General features: G+C 42.7%; 1 protein-coding gene across 1 annotated transcript in view; it reads left to right on the forward strand.

Moving 5' to 3' along the window:
- The first annotated feature begins 11,859 nt into the window (after nt 1–11,859).
- LOC141108985 (zinc finger BED domain-containing protein 4-like) overlaps nt 11,860–26,253 on the forward strand; it is a 111,336-nt gene continuing 96,942 nt past the window's right edge. Inside the window, exons 1-2 of the mRNA XM_073600943.1 lie at nt 11,860–12,682; nt 12,767–13,054. Coding sequence (XP_073457044.1) covers nt 11,860–12,682; nt 12,767–13,054 — 1,111 coding nt within the window. The remainder of the gene's footprint in view (nt 12,683–12,766; nt 13,055–26,253) is intronic.

The following is a 26,253-nucleotide window of genomic DNA, read 5'->3' on the forward strand; positions in this document are numbered from 1 at the left end:
GGCATCAAACGTTTACCCTTAAAAATCTCCATAGGCAACGTTTAAAAAATTCTACAGGTTACATGTTTTGAGTTACAGAGGAGGTCTAGGGCTAGAATTATTGCTCTCACTCTAACGATTGCGGCGATACCTCGTATGTGTGGTTTGACTTGAACTCGAAGCTCATCCCTAGTTGACATACTACCAGCCCTTATTCACAATTACCAATCGGGATTTACAAAAGGTCGCCAAGCCTCAGATGCTACGAGAAGAGTAATTAATGCTATCCATTATGTAAAATAATCAAGGACACCTTCTATTTTCCTGTCTCTAGACACGGAAAAAGCATTTGATAGGGCGAACTAGGGCTACCTCTCATCAGTATTGTCCAAATTCGGGATTCAATGACAAATTTACAATGCCATATAGGCCTTTAATTCTATCCCATCGGCTCAAGTATTTACAGCAGATACCCTCTCATTTCCATTCCAGGTCTCGAATGGAATGAGATAAGGTTGTCCTTTTTCCCCCCTTATCTTCAATCTTATTATGGAACCCCTAACTGAAAGCATCAGATCCAAAAAAAAAATCTCAGGGATATCCATCGCAGACCAAGAGCATAAAATCAGCTTATTTGCTGACAACGTTATACTTATGGTCACCGACCCAGTTACCTCCTTACCAGAGATTCAAAAGATTCTAGCCTGGTTTAGCAATATTTCTTACTGCAAAGTAAACAAAACAAAATCATGTATTTTGAACTTGGGTGTGAACACTGCCACTAGCGAATGTCTTCAACAACAATTCCCTTATACTTGGGCAGATGAAAGTATAACCTACCTAGGTGTGCAATTAACTAACTTAACTAAATCATTATTTCAACACAATTATTTGCCTTTCTGCACCAAACTCCAAGAGGACCTCAACTGGCTGACATCATTTGAATTTTCATGGATGGGATGCTTAGCAGCCTTTAAAATGCTCAATTTTCCCCAAATCCTTTATCTGTTTAGAACCCTCCCAATCCCAATTCCATCTAGCTACTTTAAATCACTTCAAATTATACTTTATAAATTCATATGGCAAAGTAAAATATCTAGATGTGCTTATGCAAAACTAATTAAACAATGCCAGGCGGGTGGAACTGGCTATGTAGATTTTCATGATTATTACTTGGCCTCTGTGCTTACACAAACAAAGGAATAGTTTATGTCTTACCCTGCCACATTATGGGGGAAAATAGAAGCTTCCTATTATTCTCTATCACACTTGGAGCTAAAATTCCTTCTTATGTCTCCCCAACAATTTTAGCGACAATCAAAGCCTGGGACCGAGTTATAAAAAGTAGCTCATCATACCCTCTCAAATCCACTCTCCAAATTCCCTTAGAGGCATTGAATAATTTAATGCACTCAACATCCTATGTAGAGTGGAAAGTGAAAAGAATAATGTGCATAAATTATCTGCTCAGTAAGGAATAAATCAAATCATTCCCCACCTTCCAAATATAATTTCACTTACCAAACTTAGACCTTTTTCTTTACATCTGCACCCAACATTGTATTACCAGACTTCCAACATGGTCCTGCTAGATTCCCCAATCGGCTTTGATCTTTTTTAGAGCCCCCACACCACATCAAATAGGGATCTCACTTTTTTATAATCTCCTTCAACAAAAGAGTATCTTTATCAAAACAACCCCATTACTTAGATGGGAATCAGATCTAGGATGTACCTATACTGTGGATGAATGGGCTAAAGCCTGCAACTCCACATACAAAGCCACCTGCTGTTCCACCCTCTGGGAACTATCAATCAAACTGACAAAACGTTGGTACCTTACCCCTGACAGATTGTCCAAATATGACATAAAACTAGATGATAAATGCTGGAGGCTGTGTGGACAGAGGGGAGATATGCTCCATATATTTTGGAAATGCCCCAAATTAACACATTATTGGAAAGCAATATTCCACTTACTCTCTGAAATTACCCAAACTATAATCCCCCTGAGGCCTACGCTAGCACTATTAGCTCTCTACACGGAACACTACCCGAAAATGTTTAGACATACCATGTGGTGAACACAACCCATGTACACTTCAGCTATGAACAAATACTAGCATTAAGAAACCAATACAAGGATCACACCTATAAACTGTGGCACTCATGGATGAACTGGATTAGCTCCCCAGGAATTATCGAAGCTCTTAGTTCCTAACCTCGCTATCTAGGAACTCTATTTGTTTTTGTTCATTGGTTTAATGTTTAATATTTTAGTTACCTTGAAAAATATAGATTTGCATGATTAAGGTATACATTTTATATGGGATGGGGTTGTTTCAAACCCAGACACAGTATTGCACCCAAAGGGGTGACCGGGATGGTAGTCAATCCTCCTACCCCCATCCTACACTGCAAACCTAATAAACCGCATAACAAAAGTATTATACATCTTGCTGTTGTTATACTACATATGTAGATATATCTAGATGGCTAACATTACTCAACAGATACTGTTTGTCTGTATGTTTACTTGTCTGCTTACTTCTGTTATATATAAAAAATATTAATAAAAATCTATTGAACAAAAAAAAAAAATCATAAAGAAAGAAAAAAATGTAATTCAAAAGAAAAAAACATTGAAAAAAAAAAAACAATAATTAAAAATGTTTTTGTTTTATTTTACTGTCACCAGTCAATGTCCCTGATTACTGCTACAGCAGTCATGTGATGACACTGTACTGCACTGTTGACGGTATGTAAAAAAACTAATTGTGAAAATATTTTTTTTCAATTCTTAATTTTCTAAAAAATTATGACAAAAATGCCATGCCTCTTACTTAATACCTTGTACTGTCCTGACATTTTTGGGTCTCAAGAAATTAGATATGTCAGTACATCAGGATTGATCGATTTTCAGATATATACAGCACCATAGTTTGTGAACTCTAAATCTTTCCTGCATACTAAATAATAAACACTAATTTGGGTTATTTTCATCAAAGAAATGTAGCAGAATGTGTTTTGGTCTAAACTTATTGAAGAACAATTATTTATTTTAAATTTTATAAGAGAAACAAATAAAAACACGTTTTCTTTCCAAAATTTTTGGTCTTTTTTGGTTTATTTAGCAAAAAATAAAAGAACACAGGGTTGATTAAATACCACCAAAAGAAATCCCTAGTTGTATGAACAAAATTATAAAAATTTAGTTTGGGTACAGTATTGCTTGACTGCGCAATTGTCATTCAAAGAGCAACAGTGCTGTAAGCTGAAAATTGGCCTGAGCAGGAAGGGGGTAAAAGTACTAAAGTATTTAATAACGTGTGACATCCCATTCTCTGCTTGATTCCAAATTTTGTTTGATGCATATTTACATTGGATAATGTATTATTCCTACTTGGGGTTTTGGGATAATATGTATGTTCCTTCCTCTGATTCTTTAGTTTTTATTTATATGTGCCAGCTGTGTTGTTTTATCACCTCCAGAGATTAATATGGGGAAATCTGAATGCTTTTTTTAAATTTAATTTTCCTTATATATATATATATATATATATATATATATATATATATATATATACCAAACTTTTCGTTTTTGATTAAGACATCCAAAGTCCAGTAACTTTTAGACAATTGATTTTTCAGTTTTGTTATGATTTATGGCTTTTATTGCTTGCTTCATATTGAGGCTTGTTTTCAGCATCAGCAGTTTATTGAGGCTTGGTTCAGTGCTGGTTTTTGCCTTGCTTCCTTTTCCTGTATAGTTGAGATCGAGGCTTGTATCTGTGGTGATTTATGTCTCATTTTGGGTTTCCTCCTGTTACTTATATATATATCATGATGACCGGATGAGGTCTCTATGCCCCGGAAGACATCATATATGCCAAAATGCACAGGAAGGAAACATCATCGCACATTCTGATACGCGGAAGTGGTCCGCCTGAACGCTGAGACTGGCTTTGTTACCATACATGCTCTATTGTTGTATTTTACTATTGTGAGTATCTTAACCATCTTAACAAAATTGGCAGTTTATGGTTTTTCTCTATGTGGCTTCCCTGATTCTCTTTACATGGATACTGTGAATCTTTGGTATTTGGAATAACAGGAGACCTGTACAGGAGGATGGATATATATATATATATATATATATATATATATATATATATATATATATATATATATATATATATATATATATATATATATATTTATATATATATATATATATATAAATACACACAGTGGGGACAGAAAGTATTCAAACCCCCTTAAATTTTTCACTCTTTGTTATATTGCAGCCATTTGCTAAAATCATTTAAGTTCATTTTTTTCCTCATTAATGTACACACAGCACCTCATATTGACAGAAAAACACAGAATTGTTGACATTTTCGCAGATTTATTAAAAAAGAAAAACTGAAATATCACATGGTCCTAAGTATTCAGACCCTTTGCTGTGACACTCATATATTTAACTCAGGTGCTGTCTATTTCTTCCTTGATCATCCTTGAGATGGTTCTACACCTTCATTTGAGTCCAGCTGTGTTTGATTATACTGATTGGACCTTCATTGGATTAGGAAAGCCACACACCTGTCTATATAAGACCTTACAGCTCACAATGTATGTCAGAGCAAATGAGAATCATGAAGTCAAAGGAACTGTCTGAAGAGCTCAGAGACAGAATTGTGGCAAGGCACAGATCTGGCCAAGGTTACGAAAAAATTTCTGCTGCACTTAAGGTTCCTAAGAGCATAGTGATCTCCATAATCCTTAAATGGAAGATGTTTGGAATGACCAAACAGAAGGAGGGAACTAATGCGCAAAACCAAAGTGAGCTGAAACAATTATAAATAAAGAGATCAAAGAAGCCGCCAAACATAAAAAAGTGTTCCCACACAGAAAAAACAATATGATTATAAAAAATATGTGATGCTAACTAAAGTGCATAAAAATATCATAAATGATGTGATTAAACATAAAAATAATGACAATTCTTCAGTGTGACATCAATAAACTAACAAAATCAAAGTGATAAAATGATCCAATAAGAGTGCATAAGTCCAATGATACTCTAAAAGTGCATAAAGATGAAAGAAATCACAAAAAAAGTAAAAAATCGCATAAAGTAAAAAAGTTGCATATAATGACTAAAATCGCATAAAGTGCAAAAAAAAATCCAATAAGAGTGCATAAGTCCAATAATACTCTAAAGGTGCATAAGAGTGAAAGAAATCACAAAAAAACACAAAAAATGAAAAAGATCGCATAACGTGAAAAAAGTTGCATATAATGAAAAAAAATTGCACAAAGTGCAAAATAGTGAAAAAACACTATAAAAATAGACAAAAGTGCATAATCCAATAGGTGCAGTAAGGTTCCAACGTGGATGAAGTAAATCTTCATATAACAGTTTCTGCAAAGAACAAAAAATGCATGTGCAGAAAATGATCGGCTTCAGATTCCTCCAATCATCAGCAATCCGTGGTGCGCCACATGTTTCCCCTAGCCTCTCACCTCTATTAAAGACCCCTACGGGTCAAGTTGAGCCTGCAGTCTGAAAGCAGACGAGAACCAGTGGTTGATCGATCCCCGACACCTGACTCCTCCCTGACGTGTTGCATCACTGCTCACGTGTCCCTTTGATGAAGTCACGTAAGCAGTGACGCAACGCGTCAGGGAGGAGTCAGGTGTCATCACATCCGGTTGCGGACGAGACCGGAAGTACTGTGCTCTGTGCTGTTTATCCTGATTTTAAATGTAAGTTACTACATTGTAGTTAATAAAATTGTGTTGAATACTACACCATGGGGATACTCCTTTTTATTGCATGCCTCCACCTTACCTGCCGAGCTTGAAGCCTTCCACCAGAGACCCGCCAAGTGCTGTGATGATCGGAGGGAATCGATCAACCGCTGGTTCTCATCTTCTCATCCGAAGGAGTGGCTTGACAACAACGAGACTGTTCTTGAATGGCCCAGCCAGAGCCCTGTCTCTCTGGAGAGACCTAAAAATGGCTGTCCACCAACGTTTACCATCCATCCTGACAAAACTGGAGAGGATTTGCAAGGAGGAATGGCAGAGGATCCCCAAATCCAAGTGTGAAAAACTTTCCCAAAAAGTCTCATGGCTGTATTAGATAAAAAGGGTGCTTCTACTAAATACTGAGCAAAGGGTCTGAATACTTAGGAATATATGATATTTCAACTTTTCTTTTTTAATAAATCTGCAAAAATATCAACAGTTCTGTGTTTTTCTGTCAATATGGGGTGCTGTGTGTACATTAACCACTTCAATACCAGGCACTTAGACACCTTCCCGCCCAGGCCAATTTTCAGCTTTCAGCGCTGTCGCAATTTGAATGACAATTGCGTGGTCATGCTACACTGTACCCAAACAAATTTTTTATCATTTTGTTCCCACAAATAGAGCTTTCTTTTGGTGGTATTTGATCACCTCTGCGTTTTTTATTTTTTGCGCAACAAATAAAAAAAAGACCGAGAATTTCTAAAAAAAAACACGTTTTTCTTTGTTCCTGTTAAAATTTTCTGTAAATAAGTACATTTTCTTCTTCAATGATGGGCACTGATATGGCTGCACTGACGGGCACTGATACGGCGGCACTGATGGGCACCGATGAGGTGGCACCAATAAGGTGGCACTGATGAGGTGGCATTGACGGGCACTGATGATGGGCACTGATAGGCAGCACTGAGGGGCACTGATAGGTGGCACTGATGGGCACTAATAGGTGGCACTGGTATGCGGCACTGATGGGCACTCATAGGTGGCACCGATGGGCACTCATAGGTGGCACTGATGGGCAATGACAGGTGACACTGAACACACTGATTGGTGGCACTGATAAAACATATTGGGGGCATTGCTGGGCAGATCTGGAACATAATGTTGCCAATCAGTGCCCATTTGTGGGCACTGATTGGCACAGATTGGGCACATTGGGCACATGTGGATGGCCATGGGGTACATACCTGGCCATCCACATGTTGCCCCTTCCCTGGTGGTCCTAGTGGCAATCCCTGGTGGTCCAGTGTGGTGATCGGAGGGGGGGCTGCGCTGATAAACAATCAGCACAGACCCCCCTGTCAGGAGAACCGCCGATGGGCTCTCCTCTACTCGCATCTGTCAGACGCGAGTGAGGAAAAGCCGATCAACGGCTCTTCCTATTGACAACGTGATCAGCTGTGATTGGCAGAGGTGGGGGACTCGAGTCACATGACTTGACTCGAGTCGGACTCGAGTCACCTGTTTGAGGACTTGCGACTTGCTTGACAAAATTAAATAAATGACTCGACTTGACTTTGACTTGCCACTAATGACTTGCGACTTGACTTCGACTTGGGCTATTTGACTTGCAATGACTTGCAATGACTTGGCACCACCAGTGCTGTGTCTTGGCCTAGGCAAAAGCCGCCCCCCCCACAAAAGAAAGCTCCCCCGAGTCCCGGCTTCTGCCCGCACAAATACAGCTTGCCAACATTGTGGGCGGGGATCGCATAGGTGTCCGCGAGCGGCGCTTGCAGTGTTCACGGCCGCCGCAGACTTTTTTTTTATTTGATGATGACTGTGCTGCAGTCTCTCCTCCAAGGCTGTACAGGTCTCTGTATTCCGTCCGGCCAGGCCGCGGCGCCGCCCCCCTCCTACTGCGGAGTGATCTCTGAGGGAGGGGCTGGGCTTCTGTGCAAGTGTGCAGAGCCAGCAGCGTGAGTCGCGGGCCTCACGGTGGGGGAGGAAGAAGGAACTGGAAGTTGCCCAAGGAGCCAGCCAAGCCTAGCCGACTGACTGAATCTGAGTGGAGTCCAGTCCAGCAGCCATAGAGTAAGTCATGGCAGACTATTATTCTTCTACTGAGGGGGCACTGAAGCAGGGACAGTCACACGACTCAGGGAGGAACTGGTCTGAGAATGGGGGACAGTGCAGTGGTCGTCGCAGCACAGAAGAAAAAGCACAGAGCCCGGAGCCGAGGAGGAGGAAACAGATTTGCAGAAGCTGCAGGTTTGTTTGATGCAGTGCCAAGCAAATGCTTCCCTGCAAACTTTGCAGGGAAGCATTAGCTTGCTTGGCACTGCATCAGACAGACCTGCAGCTTCTGCAAATCTGCACTAGTGATGTAGCAGCTAGCAGGGCCCTGGCCTGTACTGATGATTACAGGACGCAGATATGATTGCAGATGCAATCTATCATCAATATCATTGCACATGCTAAAACTATGAAACCTAGGTAGGTACAAACCTTCTTTCCTTGTTTTCTCCTCCTCCTCGGCTCTGTGCTTTTTTTCTCCTGCGCTGCGACGGCCACTGCACTGACCCTCAGTCCCAGACCAGTTCCTCCCTGAGTCCTTCACTAATTAACTATTACTTGTGTGAAGTACAAAGTGCTCAACGTGAATATTACATAAAAATCATATTGCTGAATTAAGTTCTCCATGCGTACTACAAATTCATTAAACAGTCCACATCCAGTGAAAGTTCATGTACTGCAATGCTCCATGCATGCTGAAATCAATGCAAACTTTAGCACTGGTCACTGTATTGGTGTCACTGGTGCCCAAAAAGTGTCACTATGAGTCACTAATGTAATATTCTAATCTGGAATGATAAACGTGTCACTGTTTTAAACAAGGTTAGGTTAAGACCGTATATATATAATACATTAAAAATAGTTCTGTAAGTACTAGTGTACTAAGCAGCAACACCTTATTTTCTGGCAGTGCCCGGGCCATCCCGACAGCAAACTCTGGATCCACCCCTGACAGATCAACGCACAAGGCAGCTATAATGGAGGGAGCGATTCCAAAAATAATTAAATTTGGATTTAAGGATTATATTTTAGATGTTGGTGAAAAGAAGAGAACGGCGATATGCAAGGTCTGCAACTCAAAAATAAGAGACACGTCCACCACAACATCCAACTTCATCCGTCACTACAAAACCCACAAAGAAAAGTAGGTACAGTAACGTCACGTGTATGTGTATATATATATATATATATATATATATATATATGCAAATTAGGCCTACATCCCACTTTAGGTGGGAGCAGAGTGTATTGTTGTTCAAATCAATAAATCACATACAGTACCTGACCGCGAGATTGTGTTTCCAGCGCGATACCATCGCGCTGGTTCTCGGCGACAGGGTACTGTGAATGTCGCGCTGGCTTGCTCATCGGGAAAGGAAAACTTTGTTTTCCTTCCGCGATGAGTGACAGGCAGCGCTGACAGCTGTCTGGTATGAATCCTGAGGCGGGAACACCGCGCCAAATTTTCAATGAAAAAACCGGCGTGGGTTCCCCCCTCGGGGGCATACCAGGCCCTTAGGTCTGGCATGGATTGTAAGGGGAACCCCCTATGCCGAAAAATCGGCGTGGGGGTCCCCCCCAAATCCATACCAGACCCTTATCCGAGCATGCAGCCCGGCCGGCCAGGAAAGGGGGTGGGGACGAGCGAGCGGCCCCCCCCCTCCTGAGCCGTACCAGGCCGCATGCCCTCAACATGGGGGGGTGGGTGCCTTGGGGGAGGGGGGCGCCCTGCGGCCCCCCCACCCCAAAGCACCTTGTCCCCATGTTGATGAGGACAAGGGCCTCTTCCCGACAACCCTGGCCGTTGGTTGTCGGGGTCTGCGGGCGGGGGGCTTATCGGAATCCGGGAGCCCCCCTTAATAAGGGGGCCCCCAGATCCCGGCCCCCCACCCTGTGTGAATGAGTTTGGGGTACATGGTACCCCTACCCATTCACCTAGGGAAAAGTGTCAATGTAAAAAAAAACACACTACACAGGTTTTAAGAATAATTTATTAGTCAGCTCCGGGGGTCTTCTTCCGACTTCGGGGGGTCCCCTTCCGACTTCTCCCGGTGTTCGGCCTCTTCTCCCGGTGTTCGGCCTCTTCTCCCGGGCCCCACCGCTATCTTCTTCCAGCTCTATTGCCAGCGAGGGGCCCGGTCTGCTGCCGCTGTCTTGTCGCCGCTGTCTCGCCGCCGCTGTCTCGCCGCCGCTGTCTCGCCGCTTCTTCTCTTCTTTTCTTCTTCCCCGATGTTGACACGACGCTCTCTCCGGCTGGAATGCTGTGTGCGAGCTGCGGAGCCATTTATATAGGCGGTAACCCCGCCCCCTTACGACGTCATGGTCCCAGCATGCGCAGGGACTCTGGCGTCATAAGGGGGCGTGACCCCAGAGTCCCTGCGCATGCTGGGACCATGACGTCGTAAGGGGGCGGGGTTACCGCCTATATAAATGGCTCCGCAGCTCGCACACAGCATTCGAGTCGGAGAGAGCGTCGTGTCAACATCGGGGAAGAAGAAAAGAAGAGAAGAAGCGGCGAGACAGCGGCGGCGAGACAGCGGCGGCGAGACAGCGGCGACAAGACAGCGGCAGCAGACCGGGCCCCTCGCTGGCAATAGAGCTGGAAGAAGATAGCGGTGGGGCCTGGGAGAAGAGGCCGAACACCGGGAGAAGAGGCCGAACACCGGGAGAAGTCGGAAGGGGACCCCCCGAAGTCGGAAGAAGACCCCCGGAGCTGACTAATAAATTATTCTTAAAACCTGTGTAGTGTGTTTTTTTTTACATTGACACTTTTCCCTAGGTGAATGGGTAGGGGTACCATGTACCCCAAACTCATTCACACAGGGTGGGGGGCCGGGATCTGGGGGCCCCCTTATTAAGGGGGGCTCCCGGATTCCGATAAGCCCCCCGCCCGCAGACCCCGACAACCAACGGCCAGGGTTGTCGGGAAGAGGCCCTTGTCCTCATCAACATGGGGACAAGGTGCTTTGGGGTGGGGGGGCCGCAGGGCGCCCCCCTCCCCCAAGGCACCCACCCCCCCATGTTGAGGGCATGCGGCCTGGTACGGCTCAGGAGGGGGGGGGCCGCTCGCTCGTCCCCACCCCCTTTCCTGGCCGGCCGGGCTGCATGCTCGGATAAGGGTCTGGTATGGATTTGGGGGGGACCCCCACGCCGATTTTTCGGCATAGGGGGTTCCCCTTACAATCCATGCCAGACCTAAGGGCCTGGTATGCCTCCGAGGGGGGAACCCACGCCGGTTTTTTCATTGAAAATTTGGCGCGGTGTTCCCGCCTCAGGATTCATACCAGACAGCTGTCAGCGCTGCCTGTCACTCATCGCGGAAGGAAAACAAAGTTTTCCTTTCCCGATGAGTGAGCCATCTCGGCGCTGGCCCCTGCGACGGGGCTCGTAGGTGTCAAATCTCGCCGAGAAGTGCGGCGAGATTGACACAATATCGCGGTCACCTACTGTAGCTAACTTTTTTTTCTATCTCTCTTCTGTTTACTCTATAGATATGAAGAGTACATCCATAGCAAAGGGACTTTTGATGATACCCAGCCTCAAATCTCACAATTCATCGCACAGGGGACTGTGCAGCTATACCACTGCAACCACCAGCAGCAAAAGGCAATTACAAACTCAATCCTGTCAGACCTCATTCTAAACTGCAACATGCCACTGTCCATCATTGAACATCAAAGCTTTCGTCGCTTTTTGTCAATAGTAGATAACAAGTACTCTCCAGTAAGTAGAAGAACAATTACTGGCAAGCTTGACAATCTGGTGGCAGATAGGAAAATGAAGCTGAAAAATGAACTCGAAGTGGTTGATCATCTGTCAGTGACTGTAGATATATGGTCAGACCGCAGGATGAGAGGCTTTCTTGGAGTCACAGTGCACTGGATCAACATTGAGGATGACCGTCTTCAGTTAAAATCACAGTTGCTTGCTTGCAACCGCTTCAAAGGTCCCCATACAGGGGAAAGAATTTGTGAGGAATTTGAGCATATATGTGAAGAGTACAAGATTAAAAAAAAGGTAGACCACATCATCTGTGACAACGCTGCAAACATGAAAAAAGCATTCACTACATGTTTTCCAGGACAGCTAGATGAAGACGATGACCTTGATGATTCAGACATTTGGAATGACCTGTCAGTGGAAGAACAGGAGATGTTTGACAATTATTTGAGTGCAAAAACCCAGACTAGACTTCAATGTTTTGCACACACGCTTCAATTGGTAATAGGTGATGGACTTAAAGAGACTAAATTAGTCAATGCAGCTCTCGCCAAAGCTTCCAGGTTGAGCTCCTTGTTACACACAAGCACCTCTTTCAAGGAAAAATTTGAGGAGGAGTTTGGACAGCGTGGAATCCCTACCTCTGTTACCACACGCTGGAATTCCACACTGAGGCAATTGAAATCAGTGGTCAGCTGTGACCAGCTGAAACTGACTAGAATGCTTGAAGATGGGGGACACAAAAAGACTGTATTCACAGCTAGAGAGTGGAATCAGATTAAGGAACTCGTGGATGTCCTTCAACCTTTTGGAGAAGCCACAGACCTCTCACAGGGAGAAAAACTTGTGACAATAAGTGCTGTTGTACCCTGTATCCTTTCTCTGAATCACCACTTGGAAAATCATAAAGAGAGCATGCGCTACCTTGGTGGCTTGATCCGTAGCCTGCAAGAATCACTCCAAAGACGATTCGAAGGGATCTTTGTCAATGTGAGGATGGCAGATGAACAGAATGATGTAGCAACCTTACCCTTCTCTGACCCTCTATACCTAAAAGCTGCTCTGCTGGATCCTTCATTTGGCACCATGTGGTTGACCCATGATGTTTTGGCTACCGAAAATGTCAAGGAGGCTGTGTCTGCGATGATAAAAAGTATGTTATGTTTTTGGTAATAACCCGTTTGCAGTAATAACACCTGAGTGCATTGAGTCACTGTTTTATGCTTGTGTTTTTCAGACTTGATTCTCAAAGAGGACTGCAAGCCCACCCCAACAACCACCGATGAAGACGAGCAAATGCCAGTGGCAGAGTCAGAGAGTCAATCTGGGCTGTTCACAGCATACCGCAAAAAACAGAAGAGAGATTCATGTTCCAGTCCCCAAATACAGCTGAACCAGTATTTAGACATTTGTGATGGACAGAGCTGCCTTCAGTTTTGGGCCATGAACAGGCACATGCTCCCCTCTTTGTTCAGGGTAGCGGTAAGAGTAATGTCAGTCCCTGCATCAAGCGCACCTGTTCAACGTGTGTTTAGCCATGGTGGGGTGATAATGCGACCCCATCGCTCACAACTGAGTGAGAAAGTACTTTCAAATTTAATTTTTTGCAAATGCAATGCATGTTAGGTGGCTATTCTGAGAATAGCCACTTAACATGCATTGCATTTGCAAAAAATAGTATTCTGAGAAGTGAGAATACTATTTTTTGCAAATGCAATGCATTTTAAGTGGCTATTCTAATAACTAAGAAAAAAGGAATAGAAGTAGATAGGCGCTGTTTCCAAGCCTGGTGAATTCAAATGTGTTATTCCCTTAGTGGGAGGGCAGTATGGAGTGGGAAAGATTGTAAAGATATTGCCTATAGTATAGTGAATGTTTATCCCGTGGAATTACTATAAAGGTCCTGGATGTGCATAAGTCAAGTTGGTTGTCTGACTTAATAAAGTGCAGTGTGTGCTCTAAAAAAGATATAACTTAATCCGTATAAATATAATATATCCATATATAAATGAACCCTATTTTTAAATTAAAAATATTTGTGCAAAATTATGTGATCCATAACGTAATCGATAATGTAAATATGTAGTGAACAAACAAATATATATAATCAAGTGCTTTCAGTGCTGCTACAAAAAAAAACCCTGGATTCTGATGGATATTCCAATGAGTAAACCTTTCAGTGCGTGCCTTAATCCGTGTTCTAATAGTGATTGATTGCACTCACCAGATCCTAGCAGCACTGAAAGCACTTGATTATATATATTTGTTTGTTCACTTCATATGTACATTATCGATTTACGTTATGGATCACATAATTTTGCACAAATATTTTTAATTTAAAAATAGGGTTCGTTTATATATGGATATATTATATTCATACGGATTAAGTTATATCTTTTTTAGAGCACACACTGCACTTTATTAAGTCAGACAACCAACTTGACTTATGCACATCCAGGACCTTTATAACACATTTGAATTCACCAGGCTTGGAAACAGCGCTATCTACTTCTATTCCTTTTTTCTTATATCTTACTCCACCTAGTGGAAGTAATCGGTAGTGGCAGCAGTTCCAACAACATTCTTTAATTTTTAAATTTTTATTCCATTGCATGCATCCCATTGCGCGGGTGTTTCTCCCTCTTTTTTCTATTCTAATAACTAAGCTCAAAGTTTGAACTTGACACAATGCCAAATTGCCAATATCTGGACACTTGAAGAATGGTGATGGGAATACTATTATTCTCATCACCATTCAAGTGTCCAGATATTGGCATTGTGTCAAGTTCAAACTTTGAGCTTAGTTATTTTCCCCCTCAGCAAGGACTACATTTTTTTCAGGCTTGTTGGCCATTTAATTGCTGAGTGTTCTGCTCCTTGTCTGCTGTTTGGGCATTCAAAGTGTTTCTTTAATATGCCAAGAATAAAGCACTAAGCAGTTTTGTTAATGTTGAAAATAAAACAAAACCTTTCCTGAAAACTGACTTTTAACTCATTTAAAGGATGGAAATGGGGTATATCAGTATTTTGACTTAATTTGTGACTTGACCAAAATAAATGACTTGACTTGACTTGCATGCCTTCTAGCAGGGACTCGACTTGGCTTGCTTGCTTTTCGCCACAGTGACTTGGGACTTGCTTATGACTTGAAGGTTAAGACTTGAGACTTGCTTGTGACTTGCACATGTGTGACTTACCCCCATGTCTGGTGATTGGACATGGCTGGTGACATGGTAAAGAGCCTCTGCCGGAGGCTCTTTACCAAGATCGGTGGAGCAGTGTGTCAGGCTGACACACCGCTCAACCGATCGCCGCGATGCGCGCCCCCGGGGGCGCACGGCGGCATGTTATCCTGCTGGACGTCATATGATGCCCAGTCAGGATAACTGAACCACCGCCCAGTCGTCATCTGCTATGGGCTGGGCGGGAAGTGGTTAATGAGGAAAAAAATGAACAAAAATGATTTTAGCAAATGGCTGCAATATAACAAAGAGTGAAAAATTTAAGGAGGTCTGAATACTTTCCGCCCCCACTGTATATATGTATATATATATATATATATATATATATATATATATATATATCGCATGTTTTGATGTTTTGACTTCTATAAAATGCAGTCGAAACAATCTGGTAAGCATTTTTTTTAGCACATGGTGGAGCTGCATAGGGGTGTGGTTCCTATATGGTAGATTTATCTAAACTGGTCAAGAGGAAGATAGATGGGGAAAAAAAAATTAATTTGGGACTATTGAGTTTTAATATACTTTGAACTTTGACATATCACTTTTTCACTTACAATGGAGAAAATCTGCTGAGAGAACACAAGCAATACTGGAAACTAGTACTTTGCCCTTTGTCAGCTTTTCTGAGCAAGCTCCAACAGCTCAGTTCTTCGGAGACAACTGTATAACTGTTCAGATAATGCACAGTTTTTGCCTTTCCCTCCTTAACATAATTAACCCAATGCTTCAGAGATGGCCACATTGAGGTACAGTGCCTTGCAAAAGTATTCACCCCCTTGGCATTTTGTGTGTTTTGTTGCCTCACAACCTGGAATTAACATATTGAGGATTTGCATCATTTGATTTACAGAACATGCCCACAACTTGGAAGATTATTTTTTTTTTATTATTGCGAAGCAAACAAATAGGACAAAATAAGAGAAAAAGTCAATGTGCATAACTATTCACCCCCATAAAGTCAATACTTTGTAGAGCCACCTTTTGCAGCTATCACAGCTCCAAGTCTGTTTGGATAAGTCTCTAGGAGCTTGCCACATCTTACCACTGGGATTTTTGCCCATTCCCCCTTGCAAAACTGCTCCAGCTCCTTCAAGTTGGATGGTTTGTGTTTGTGAACAGCAATCTGACCACAGATTTTCTATTGGATTGAGGTCTGGGCTTTGACTAGGCCATTCCAACATATTTACATGTTTCCCCTTAAACCACTCAAGTGTTGCTTTAGCAGTGTGTTTGAGGTCATTGTCCTGCTGGAAGGTAAACCTCCATCCTAGCCTCAAATCACACACAAAGTGGTACAGGTTTTGCTCAAAAATATTCCCAAATCTATGAACCGTACGACTTATTGTCGTCCTATGTACAGATACTCCAGTCTCTGCTGTGGAACTCTGCAGCTCCTCCAGGGTTACCTTAGGTCTCTGTGCTGCCTCTTTTATTAATGCCCTCCTTGCCCGCTCCATGAGTTCTGGTGTGCGGTAGTCTCTTGGAAGGTTTGCTGCTGTGCCATGTTCTTTCCATTTGGTTATGATAGATTTGATGGTGTTCCTAGGGATCATCAAAGATTTGAATTTTTTTTATAACCGACCCTGACTTGTACTTCTCTACAACAATGTCCCTTACTTGTTTGGAGAGTTCCTTGGTCTTCATGGCAGTGTTTGGTTAGTGGTGCCTCTTGCTTAGGTGTTGCAGCCTCTGGGGCCTTTCAGAAAGGTGTGTATATGTAACGGCAGATCATGGGGCACTTCGATTGCACACAGGTGGACATCATTTCACTAATTATGTGACTTCTGAAGGTAATTGGTTGCACCAGAGCTTTTTATGGGCTTCATAACAAAGGGGGTGAATACATATGCACATGCCAATTATCATTTTTTTATTTCTGAAAAATAGTTTTATGTATATATTTTTCTAATTTTACTTCACCAACTTCGACTATTGTGTTCTGACTTATCACATATAATTCAGATTAAAAAAACATTGAATCAAAGGATGTTACGTAACAAAATAGGGGGGTGAATACTTTTGCAAGGCATTTTACATGGGGATAAGCTGTACAGGCATAGCCATCCACAGGAGGATTTAGGGAGGAGCCTGTGATGATTGTTGTTGGCTGCACCATTGAATTCAGGTAAGTTTGCATCTGGGGAGGAGTAGATAGGTTTAAATCGTGTGATCACTGGCTAGGCAAAATGGCTACTTTCTGTAAAAGTATATTTATCCTTTAATTTATAATTCCAGGCATCGGTATATTATTCATGGTAACATCGGTCTAACTTGGACCAATGTAACTATGTATAACGTACCGATGCCTGGAATTATTCTTTAAAAACTCCAGTTTGCTTTTAGTGCAGCTTTTTTTGCCACATTCTTAATATAGGCACATTATACATAGTTCTTGTCTTAAACATTCATTCATCACTAGATTATGTCACTGTACAAAACAGCAATATTGCTTTGACATCATTTTAAGTGTGTGTGTAGCTTAAATGACATTCATGGTCTGAATAAGCAAGTAATGTTTGTTAATGGAAATCATTTAATTATGTATAGTACAATAACTGTAGAAATGAAATGTCAATGTATATTGACAATTCTAACTCTGAATACATAATGTTTCCATATATCCATAATCCCAGAGTACAGTATATCCATTTTTTCAATTAGTTGACTTTAGAGAGTCAAGGTCACATCATAATGAATACAGTGTCTCTAGATGTAATACACAGTTCTCCTCTTACATAAAGCATTAGCTGTTTTACACCAGTTAGAATAGTAGAGCAATGATGATTAACAAAAGTGTAGTCTCTACTGTATATTTATATACCATGCCATCACAAGCAATATGAACAATTGAATTGCAGTGTTAAGATTTTTAACTTAAAACTGGTGCACACAGAATCTGGTGCAACTCTGTATAGTAACCAATCAACTTTAGCTTGTTCAATTAAGCTTTGACAATACAACTTAGAAGCTGATGGCTCTGTGTGCAACTGCATTAGATTCTGTGTACACTAGTTTTAATCAATTTCTCCAAAGTGTAAAGGGCATGATCTATGAGATTTTAATAACTCCCAGCAACCATTTCAATTTGCTGTTTGATCAGATGCATTCCACCTAACTGCAGTGGTGCTCTGCACTTTACCAGATAACACAGACCTAAAATATACCTGGTGCTTTATAGCTTTTTGCTAGGCAATAAATTATTGTATACAGTAGTTTTTTCATATACTGAGCTACAGGTTTGGGTCAACCATGAGTTCAACCTAAACTCAAGCTGTTCACAGTTCACCAAATGAACAATCTAAATGGCAAGGCCAATTTGTCCTCCTATCCACCTGAACCTCTGGCTGCTGCTGGAACTCATTTATTTAGTAGCAGTATTAATACATAGTTACATAGTAGGTGAGGTTGAAAAAAGACACAAGTCCATCAAGTCCAACCTATGTGTGTGATTATATGTCAGTATTACATTGTATATCCCTGTATGTTGCTGTCGTTCAGGTGCTTATCTAATAGTTTTTTTAAACTAGGGATGAGCCCGATGTTCAAGTCGAACATAAGTTTGACTCAAACATCGGGAGTTCACCTGTTCGCTGAACAGCGAACAATATGCGGTGTTCGCGGCAAAATGGAAAGCTGCCGGAACACCAATAAAGTCTATGGGACACTAACATGAAAAATCAAAAGCGCTAATTTTAAAGGCTTATATGCATGTTATTGTCATAAAAAGTGTTTGGGGATCCGGGTCCTGCCCCAGAGGACATGTATCAATGCAATTTTTTTTTAAAACAGGCGTTTTTTCGGAACCAGTGTTTTTTTTTAATGCTTAAAGTGAAACAATAAAAATGAAATATTCCTTTAAATATTGTGCCTGGGGGGTGTATATAGCATGCCTGCTAAGTGGCGCATTTTTCCCATGTTTAGAACAGTACCACAGCAAAATGACATTTCTGAAGGAAAAATTGTCATTTAAAACTGAATGAATTATCGGGTCCCAGCAATATAGATAAAACTCATTGAAAAAAAGAGCATGGGATCCCCCCTGATTCCATTACCAGGCCCTTTGGGTCTGCTATGAATATTAAGGGGAACCCAGAACCAAAATTAAAAAATTGCGTGGGGGTTCCCCTAAAATCCATACCAGACCCTTATCTGAGCATGCAACCTGGCAGGCCACAGGAAAAGAGGGAGGACTAGAGAGCACCCCCCCTCCTAAACTGTATCAGGCCACATGCCCTCAACATGGGGAGGGTGCTTTGGGGTGGCCCCCAAACTACCTTGTCCACATGTTGATGGGGACAAGGGCCTCATCCCCACAACCCTTGACTGGTGGTTGTGGGGGTCTGTGGGCAGGGGGCTTATCGGAATCTGGAAGCCCCCTTTTACAACTTCAGCCCCGGAAGAATTTACCCCCTTCCGGACCAGAGCACTTTTTACAATTTGGCACTGCGTCGCTTTAACTGCTAATTGCGCGGTCATGCAATGCTGTACCCAAACTAAATTTGTGTCCTTTTCTTCCCACAAATAGAGCTTTCTTTTGATGTTATTTGATCACCTGCGGTTTTTATTTTGTGCGCTATAAACGGAAAAAGACAGAAAATTTTGAAAAAAAATGAAATTTTCTACTTTAAAAATCCAATAAACTCAATTTTAGTCATACATTTAGGCCAAAATGTATTCGACCACATGTCTTTGGTAAAAAAAATGTCAATAAGCGTATATTAACTGGTTTGCGCAAAAGTTATAGCGTCTACAAGCTAGGGTACATTTTCTGGAATTTACACAGCTTCTAGTTTATGACTGCCTATGTCATTTCTTGAGGTGCTAAAATAGCAGGGCAGTACAAACCCCCCCCAAATGACCTCATTTTGGAAAGTAGACACCCCAAGGAAATTGCAAAGAGGCATGTTGAGCCCATTGAATATTAATTTTTTTTGTCCCAAGTGATTGAATAATGACAAAAAAAAAAAAATTACAAAAAGTTGTCACTAAATGATATATTGCTCACACAGGCCATGGGCATATGTGGAATTGCACCCCAAAATACATTCAGCTGCTTCTCCTGAGTACGGGGATACCACATGTGTGGGACTTTTTGGGAGCCTAGCCGCGTACGGGGCCCCGAAAACCAATCACCGCCTTCAGGATTTCTAAGGGCGTAAATTTTTGATTTCACTCCTCACTACCTTTCACAGTTTTGAAGGCCATAACATGCCCAGATGGCATAACCCCCCCCCAAATGACCCCATTTTGGAAAGTAGACACCCCAAGCTATTTGCTGAGAGGCATGTTGAGTGGAGTCCATGGAATATTTTATATTTTCACACAAGTTGCAGGAAAGTGACACATTTTTTTTTTTTTGCACAAAGTTGTCACTAAATGATATATTGCTCACACAGGCCATGGGCATATGTGAAATTGCACCCCAAAATACATTTAGCTGCTTCTCCTGAGTATGGGGATACCACATGTGTGGGACTTTTTGGGAGCCTAGCCGCGTACGGGGCCCCAAAAACCAATCACCACCTTCAGGATTTCTAAGGGTGTAAATTTTTGATTTCACTCTTCACTGCCTATCACAGTTTTGGAGGCCATGGAATGCCCAGGTGGCACAAACCCCCCCCAAATGACCCCATTTTGGAAAGTAGACACCCCAAGCTATTTGCTGAGAGGCATAGTGAGTATTTTGCAGCTCTCATTTGTTTTTGAAAATGAAGACAGACAAGAAAAAAAAAAAAAATATTTTTTCAATTTTCAAAACTGTGAGGTCTGCAAAATACTCACTATACCTCTCAGCAAATAGCTTGGGGTGTCTACTTTCCAAAATAGGGTCATTTGGGGGGGTTTTGTGCCACCTGGGCATTCCATGTCCTCCGAAACTGTGATAGGCAGTGAAGAGTGAAATCAAAAATTTACGCCCTTAGAAAGCCTGAAAGCCTGAAGGCGGTGCTTGTTTTTCAGGGTCCCGTGTGCGGCTAGGCTTCCAAAAAAGTCTCACATATGTGGTATCCCCGTACTCAGGAGAAGCAACAGAATGTATTTTGGGGTGTAATTTCACATATTCCCATGGCATGTTTGAGCAATATATCATTTAGTGACAACTTTGTGCAAAAAAAAAGTGTCTTTTTCCCGCAACTTGTGTCACAATATAAAATATTCGATGGACTCGACATGCCTCTCAGCAAATAGCTTGGGGTGTCTACTTTCCAAAATGGGGTCATTTGGGGGGTTTTGAACTGTCCTGGCATTTTATGCACAACATTTAGAAGCTTATGTCACACATCACCCATTCTAACCACTTGAAGACAAAGTCCTTTCTGACACTTTTTGTTTACATGAAAAAATTATTTTTTTTTGCAAGAAAATTACTTTGAATCCCCAAACATTATATATTTTTTTAAAGCAAATGCCCTACAGATTAAAATGGTGGGTGTTTCATTTTTTTTTTCATACAGTATTTGCGCAGCGATTTTTCAAACGAATTTTTTTGGGGGAAAAAACCCCCATTTTTTAAAATTTTAATGCACTAAAACACACTATATTGCCCAAATGTTTGATGAAATAAAAAAGATGATCTTAGGCCGAGTACATGGATACCAAACATGACATGCTTTAAAATTGCGCACAAACGTGCAGTGGCAACAAAATAAATACATTTTTAAAAGCTTTAAAAGCCTTTACAGGTTACCACTTTAGATTTACAGAGGAGGTCTACTGCTAAAATTACTACCCTCGATCTGACCTTCACGGTGATACCTCACATGCATGGTGCAATTGCTGTTTACATTTGACGCCAGACCGACGTTTGCGTTCGTGCGTTCGACTTAGCGCGAGAGCAGGGGGGGACAGGGGTGCTTTTTTTTTTTTTTTTTTTTTTTTTTTTCTTTATTTTTTTTTGCTTTTCAATCTTATTTTTAAACCATTCCTTTCATTTTTTTTTTTTTATCATTTTTATTGTTATCCCAGGGAATGTAAATATCCCCTATGATAGCAATAGGTAGTGACAGGTACTCTTTTTTGAAAAAATTGGGGTCTATTAGAACCTAGATCTCTCCTCTGCCCTCAAAGCATCTGACCACACCAAGATCGGTATGATAAAATGCTTTCCCAATTTCCCAATGGCGCTGTTTACATCCGGCAAAATCTAAGTCATGAAATGCTCGTAGCTTCCTGTTTCTTAGGCCATAGAGATGTTTGGAGCCACTCTGGTCTCTGATCAGCTCTATGGTCAGCTGGCTGAATCACCGGCTGCATTCTCAGGTTCCCTGTTGAGACAGGAGAGCCAGAGAAAAACACGGAAGATGGTGGGGGGGGCATTCCCTCCCACTGCTTGTAAAAGCAGTCTAGAGGCTAATTAGCAACTAGGATTGCTTTTACATGAAAGCCGACCGCTGGCTGAAAAGAATGATACCAAGATGATACCTAAGCCTTCAGGCATCATTCTGGTATAACCACTCAAAGTCGTGAATTGCGTACCTGAAGACAAAAAAAGGTTAACAATAAAACACAGTAAACGGTAAAGTATAAAAAATTGCATACCTGAAAAGCAAACATGATAAAACATAATAACAATAAAACTTTGCAGAATAGAATACAGTAAAAAAGAGCAGAGAGAGAATAGAGAGAGAGAGAACAATGAAACGACAACTATTTTTTTTTTATTTTATATATTTTTTTGTGTTTTTTTTTTTACACTTTTTTTGTAACTGTAACTTTTATAACTGTAACCGGTTCCAGGTTTGGGTCTCTCAAAATGCGATGGCATCTTGGAAGACCCTGTGAAAGTGTGCCTAGTTTGTGCAATGCTGTACCCTACGCTAATACGCTAAAACTAGTGCATGGTAGCGTTCAAAACATTCACCAATGCAAAGACCAGGATTGTCAGGACAGGAGGGACAATAATAGTGGGTGTCACGCCTATATCCGCGCTTGCTGCAGATACGACATCTTTTTTGGGGGGGTTCATTGGGTAGGGGTACTCGGGAGGACATAAAAATGCCTCTCATGCAGCCGACTGCATTTGGTTGGGGATGTGAATGGGGGAAGTACGGGTGCTGCAGAAGTGGTGGGTTCCCAATTAGGATTGGTGAATGCAGCAGGAAGGGCATTATGGGCACGACGGGCCTGTGTTTCTCTTCTTCTTGGTGGCACCTGGACACTATTTGTGCTTGCCACCTCACCAGCTTGAACTGCACTTATGGGACTCGCCACGTCACCAAGTGTTACTGCATTGCTGGCTTGACTACGACCGGGGTGTACTAGGCCGCTGGTGCTTGCCACTTCACCAAAACGCTACCAAAAAAACAGCGATCGCAGGGATCAGGCCTGACTCTGCGAACGCTGCAGTTATGCATTTAGTGTTTTGTAAGTGACAGTGATCGATTGATACTGCACTTGGGTGGGCTGGGCTGGGCCGGGCGGAGGGGCAAAATGCAGGTGCTAGCAGGTATCTGGGCTGATCCTGCTAACACTGCGTTTTTGGGAACCCTAAACTGCTGGGGATGCTAGTATAGATCTGATCGGATCAGATATTGATCCGTTCAGATACTATACCACTAAGGGAGGTGTACGGTGCGTGCATGGGTGTTAGCGATACTGGCGCTTACCTGACGCTGCTTGGGGCTGGTGCTTGCCAGTTCACCAAAACGCTAACAAAAAACTGTTAGCGATCGCAGGGATCAGGCCTGACTCTGCGAACGCTGCAGTTATGTGTTTAGTGTTTTGTAAGTGACAGTGATCGATCGATACTGCACTTGGGTGGGCTGGGCTGGGCCGGGCGGAGGGGCAAAACGCAGGTGCTAGCAGGTATCTGGGCTGATCCCGCTAACACTGCGTTTTTGGGAACCCTAAACTGCTGGGGACGCTAGTATAGATCTGATCGGATCAGATATTGATCCGTTCAGATACTATACCACTAAGGGAGGTGTACGGTGTGTGCGTGGGTGTTAGCAGTACTGGCGCTAACCTGACGCTGCTTGGGGCTGGTGCTTGCCAGTTCACCAAAACGCTACCAAAAAAACTGTTAGCGATCGCAGGGATCAGGCCTGACTCTGCGAACGTTGCAGTTATGCGTTTAGTGTTTTGTAAGTGACAGTGATCGATCGATACTGCACTTGAGTGGGCTGGGCTGGGCCGGGCGGAGGGGCAAAACACAGGTGCTAGCAGGTATCTGGACTGATCCCGCTAACACTGCGTTTTTGGGAACCCTAAACTGCTGGGGACGCTGGTATAGATCTGATCGGATCAGATATTGATCCATTCAGATACTATACCACTAAGGGAGGTGTATGCTGCGTGCGTGGGTGTTAGTGGTACTGGCGCTAATCTGATGCTGCCTGGGGCGACGCATATCACCGCCGGGTGATCAGGGGGCTAAACCTTTATTCGGTAATAAACGGCGGGTGCCCTGACACTATAAAAAATAAACGAACTAACCAGCATCACCCGTAACAGTTGTACGGTGATCAGTGGTGAAAGGGTTAACTAGGGGGCAATCAAAGGGTTAAAACATTAATTAGGTAGTATATGGGGGTCCCTGACGCTATAAAACGCTGACGGGGAACCTAAATATTTACCTCCCTAACTAGCGTCACCAGCGACACTAATACAGCGATCAGAAAAATGATCGCTTAGCGACACTGGCGATGGGGGGTGATCAAGGGGTTAAAACTTTATTAGGGGGGTTAGGGGGGTACCCTAGACCTAAAGGGGCTAACCCTAACTGCCCTACCACACTAACTGTCACAAACTGACACCATGCAGTAATCAGAAAAAAAAAAACTGCTTGGTGTCAGTGTGACGGGGGAGGGGTGATTGGGGGGTGATCGGGGGGTGATCGGGGGGGTGTAAAGTGTGCCTGGCATGTTCTACTGAGTGTGTTGTGTTGGTGCACTCACATTCCAGTCTTCTCTCCTCGGCATCGGAACGGAAAATACCGAGCCGAGGAGAGATGACATCATTTCCTTTGCTGCTGTTTAGCATACAGCAGCAGAGGAATGATTCGGATTGGCTGGGAGCGATCGCGAGGGGGGGCACGAATGGATGGCCTCCCCCTCATCTCTGAACGCTCCCAGACCAAAGCCGACCACCTCGGGCACCCCCCACCTACAGGTACGTGATTCTGCCTGCCCGTGCCATTCTGCCGATGTACATCGGCGTGAGGCGGTCGGCAAGTGGTTAACAGCCTGTGTGAATTGGTAACGGGGTACAAGTAACCCTACCATTTAACAAAAAAAGTGTCAAAATGGTAAAAAAGACAAGAGACAGCTTGGAACAAATCCTTTATTAAAAAATAAAAAAATTAAAATGTCCCACAATGCAAGTTCACACCGCCTGACAGACTGAAAAAAAAAAATAAGCCGCAACCGATCCGACCTCCATGGGATGCTACCCGCCGAGTGATTCATCTTCGCTGTGACAGCTCTTATATAACTGAGGGCAGGGCCATCTGGTGATGTAACCGGGTGACCCCGCCCCCCCTGACACCCTGGGTGCTTCCCCATGGCTTCCCCGTGGCGTCAGATGGGACGGGGCCACCCAGTGACGTAAAAGGGTGACCCCTCCCCCCTCTGATGCCACAGGTCAGATGCCACGGGTCCATTTCCAGCACATCCTTCTTGAGGACTGGTGCCCAGAACTGGACAGCATACTCCAGGTGCGAAGTAGCATACTCCAGTGTCTTGTAGAGTGGGAGAATTATTGCTTTATCGCTGGAGTTAATCCCTTTTTTAATGCATGCCAATTCTGTTTGCTTTGTTAGCAGCAGCTTGGCATTGCATGCCATTGCTGAGCCTATCATCTACTAGGACCTCCAGGTCCTTTTCCATCCTAGATTGCCCCAGAGGTTCTTTCCCTAGTGTATAGATTGCATTCATATTTTTGCCCTCCAAATGCATTATTTTACATTTTTCTACATTAAACCTCATTTGCCATGTAGTTGCCCACCCCATTAATTTGTTCAGATGTTCTTGTAAGGTTTCCACATCCTCAGGATAAGTTATTGCTCTGCTTAGCTTAGTATCATCCGCAAATACAGAGATTAAACTGTTTACCCCATCCTTCAGGTCGTTTATGAACTAATTAAATAGGATTGGTCCCAGCACAGAATCCTATGGGACCCCACTACCCACCCCTGACCATTCCGAGTATTCCCCACTTATCACCACCCTCTGAATTCACCCTTTTATCCAGTTTTCAATCAATGTACTCACCCTATGATCCATGCCAATGGACATTATTTTGTACAGTAAACGTTTATGGGGAACTGTGTCAAATGCTTTTGCAAAATCCAGATACACCACGTCTACGGACCCTCCTTTAGCTAGATGGTAACTCACCTACTCATAGAAGGTTACTATGGTTTGGCAAGAATGATTCTTCATGAATCCATGCTGATTACTGCTAATGATACAGTTTTCATTACTAAAATCTTGTATATAGTCCCTTATCATCCCCTCCAAGAGCTTGCATACTATTGATGTTA

Source organism: Aquarana catesbeiana, linkage group LG09 (genome assembly GCF_042186555.1).
Source record: "Aquarana catesbeiana isolate 2022-GZ linkage group LG09, ASM4218655v1, whole genome shotgun sequence".
Lineage (NCBI taxonomy): Eukaryota > Metazoa > Chordata > Amphibia > Anura > Ranidae > Aquarana > Aquarana catesbeiana.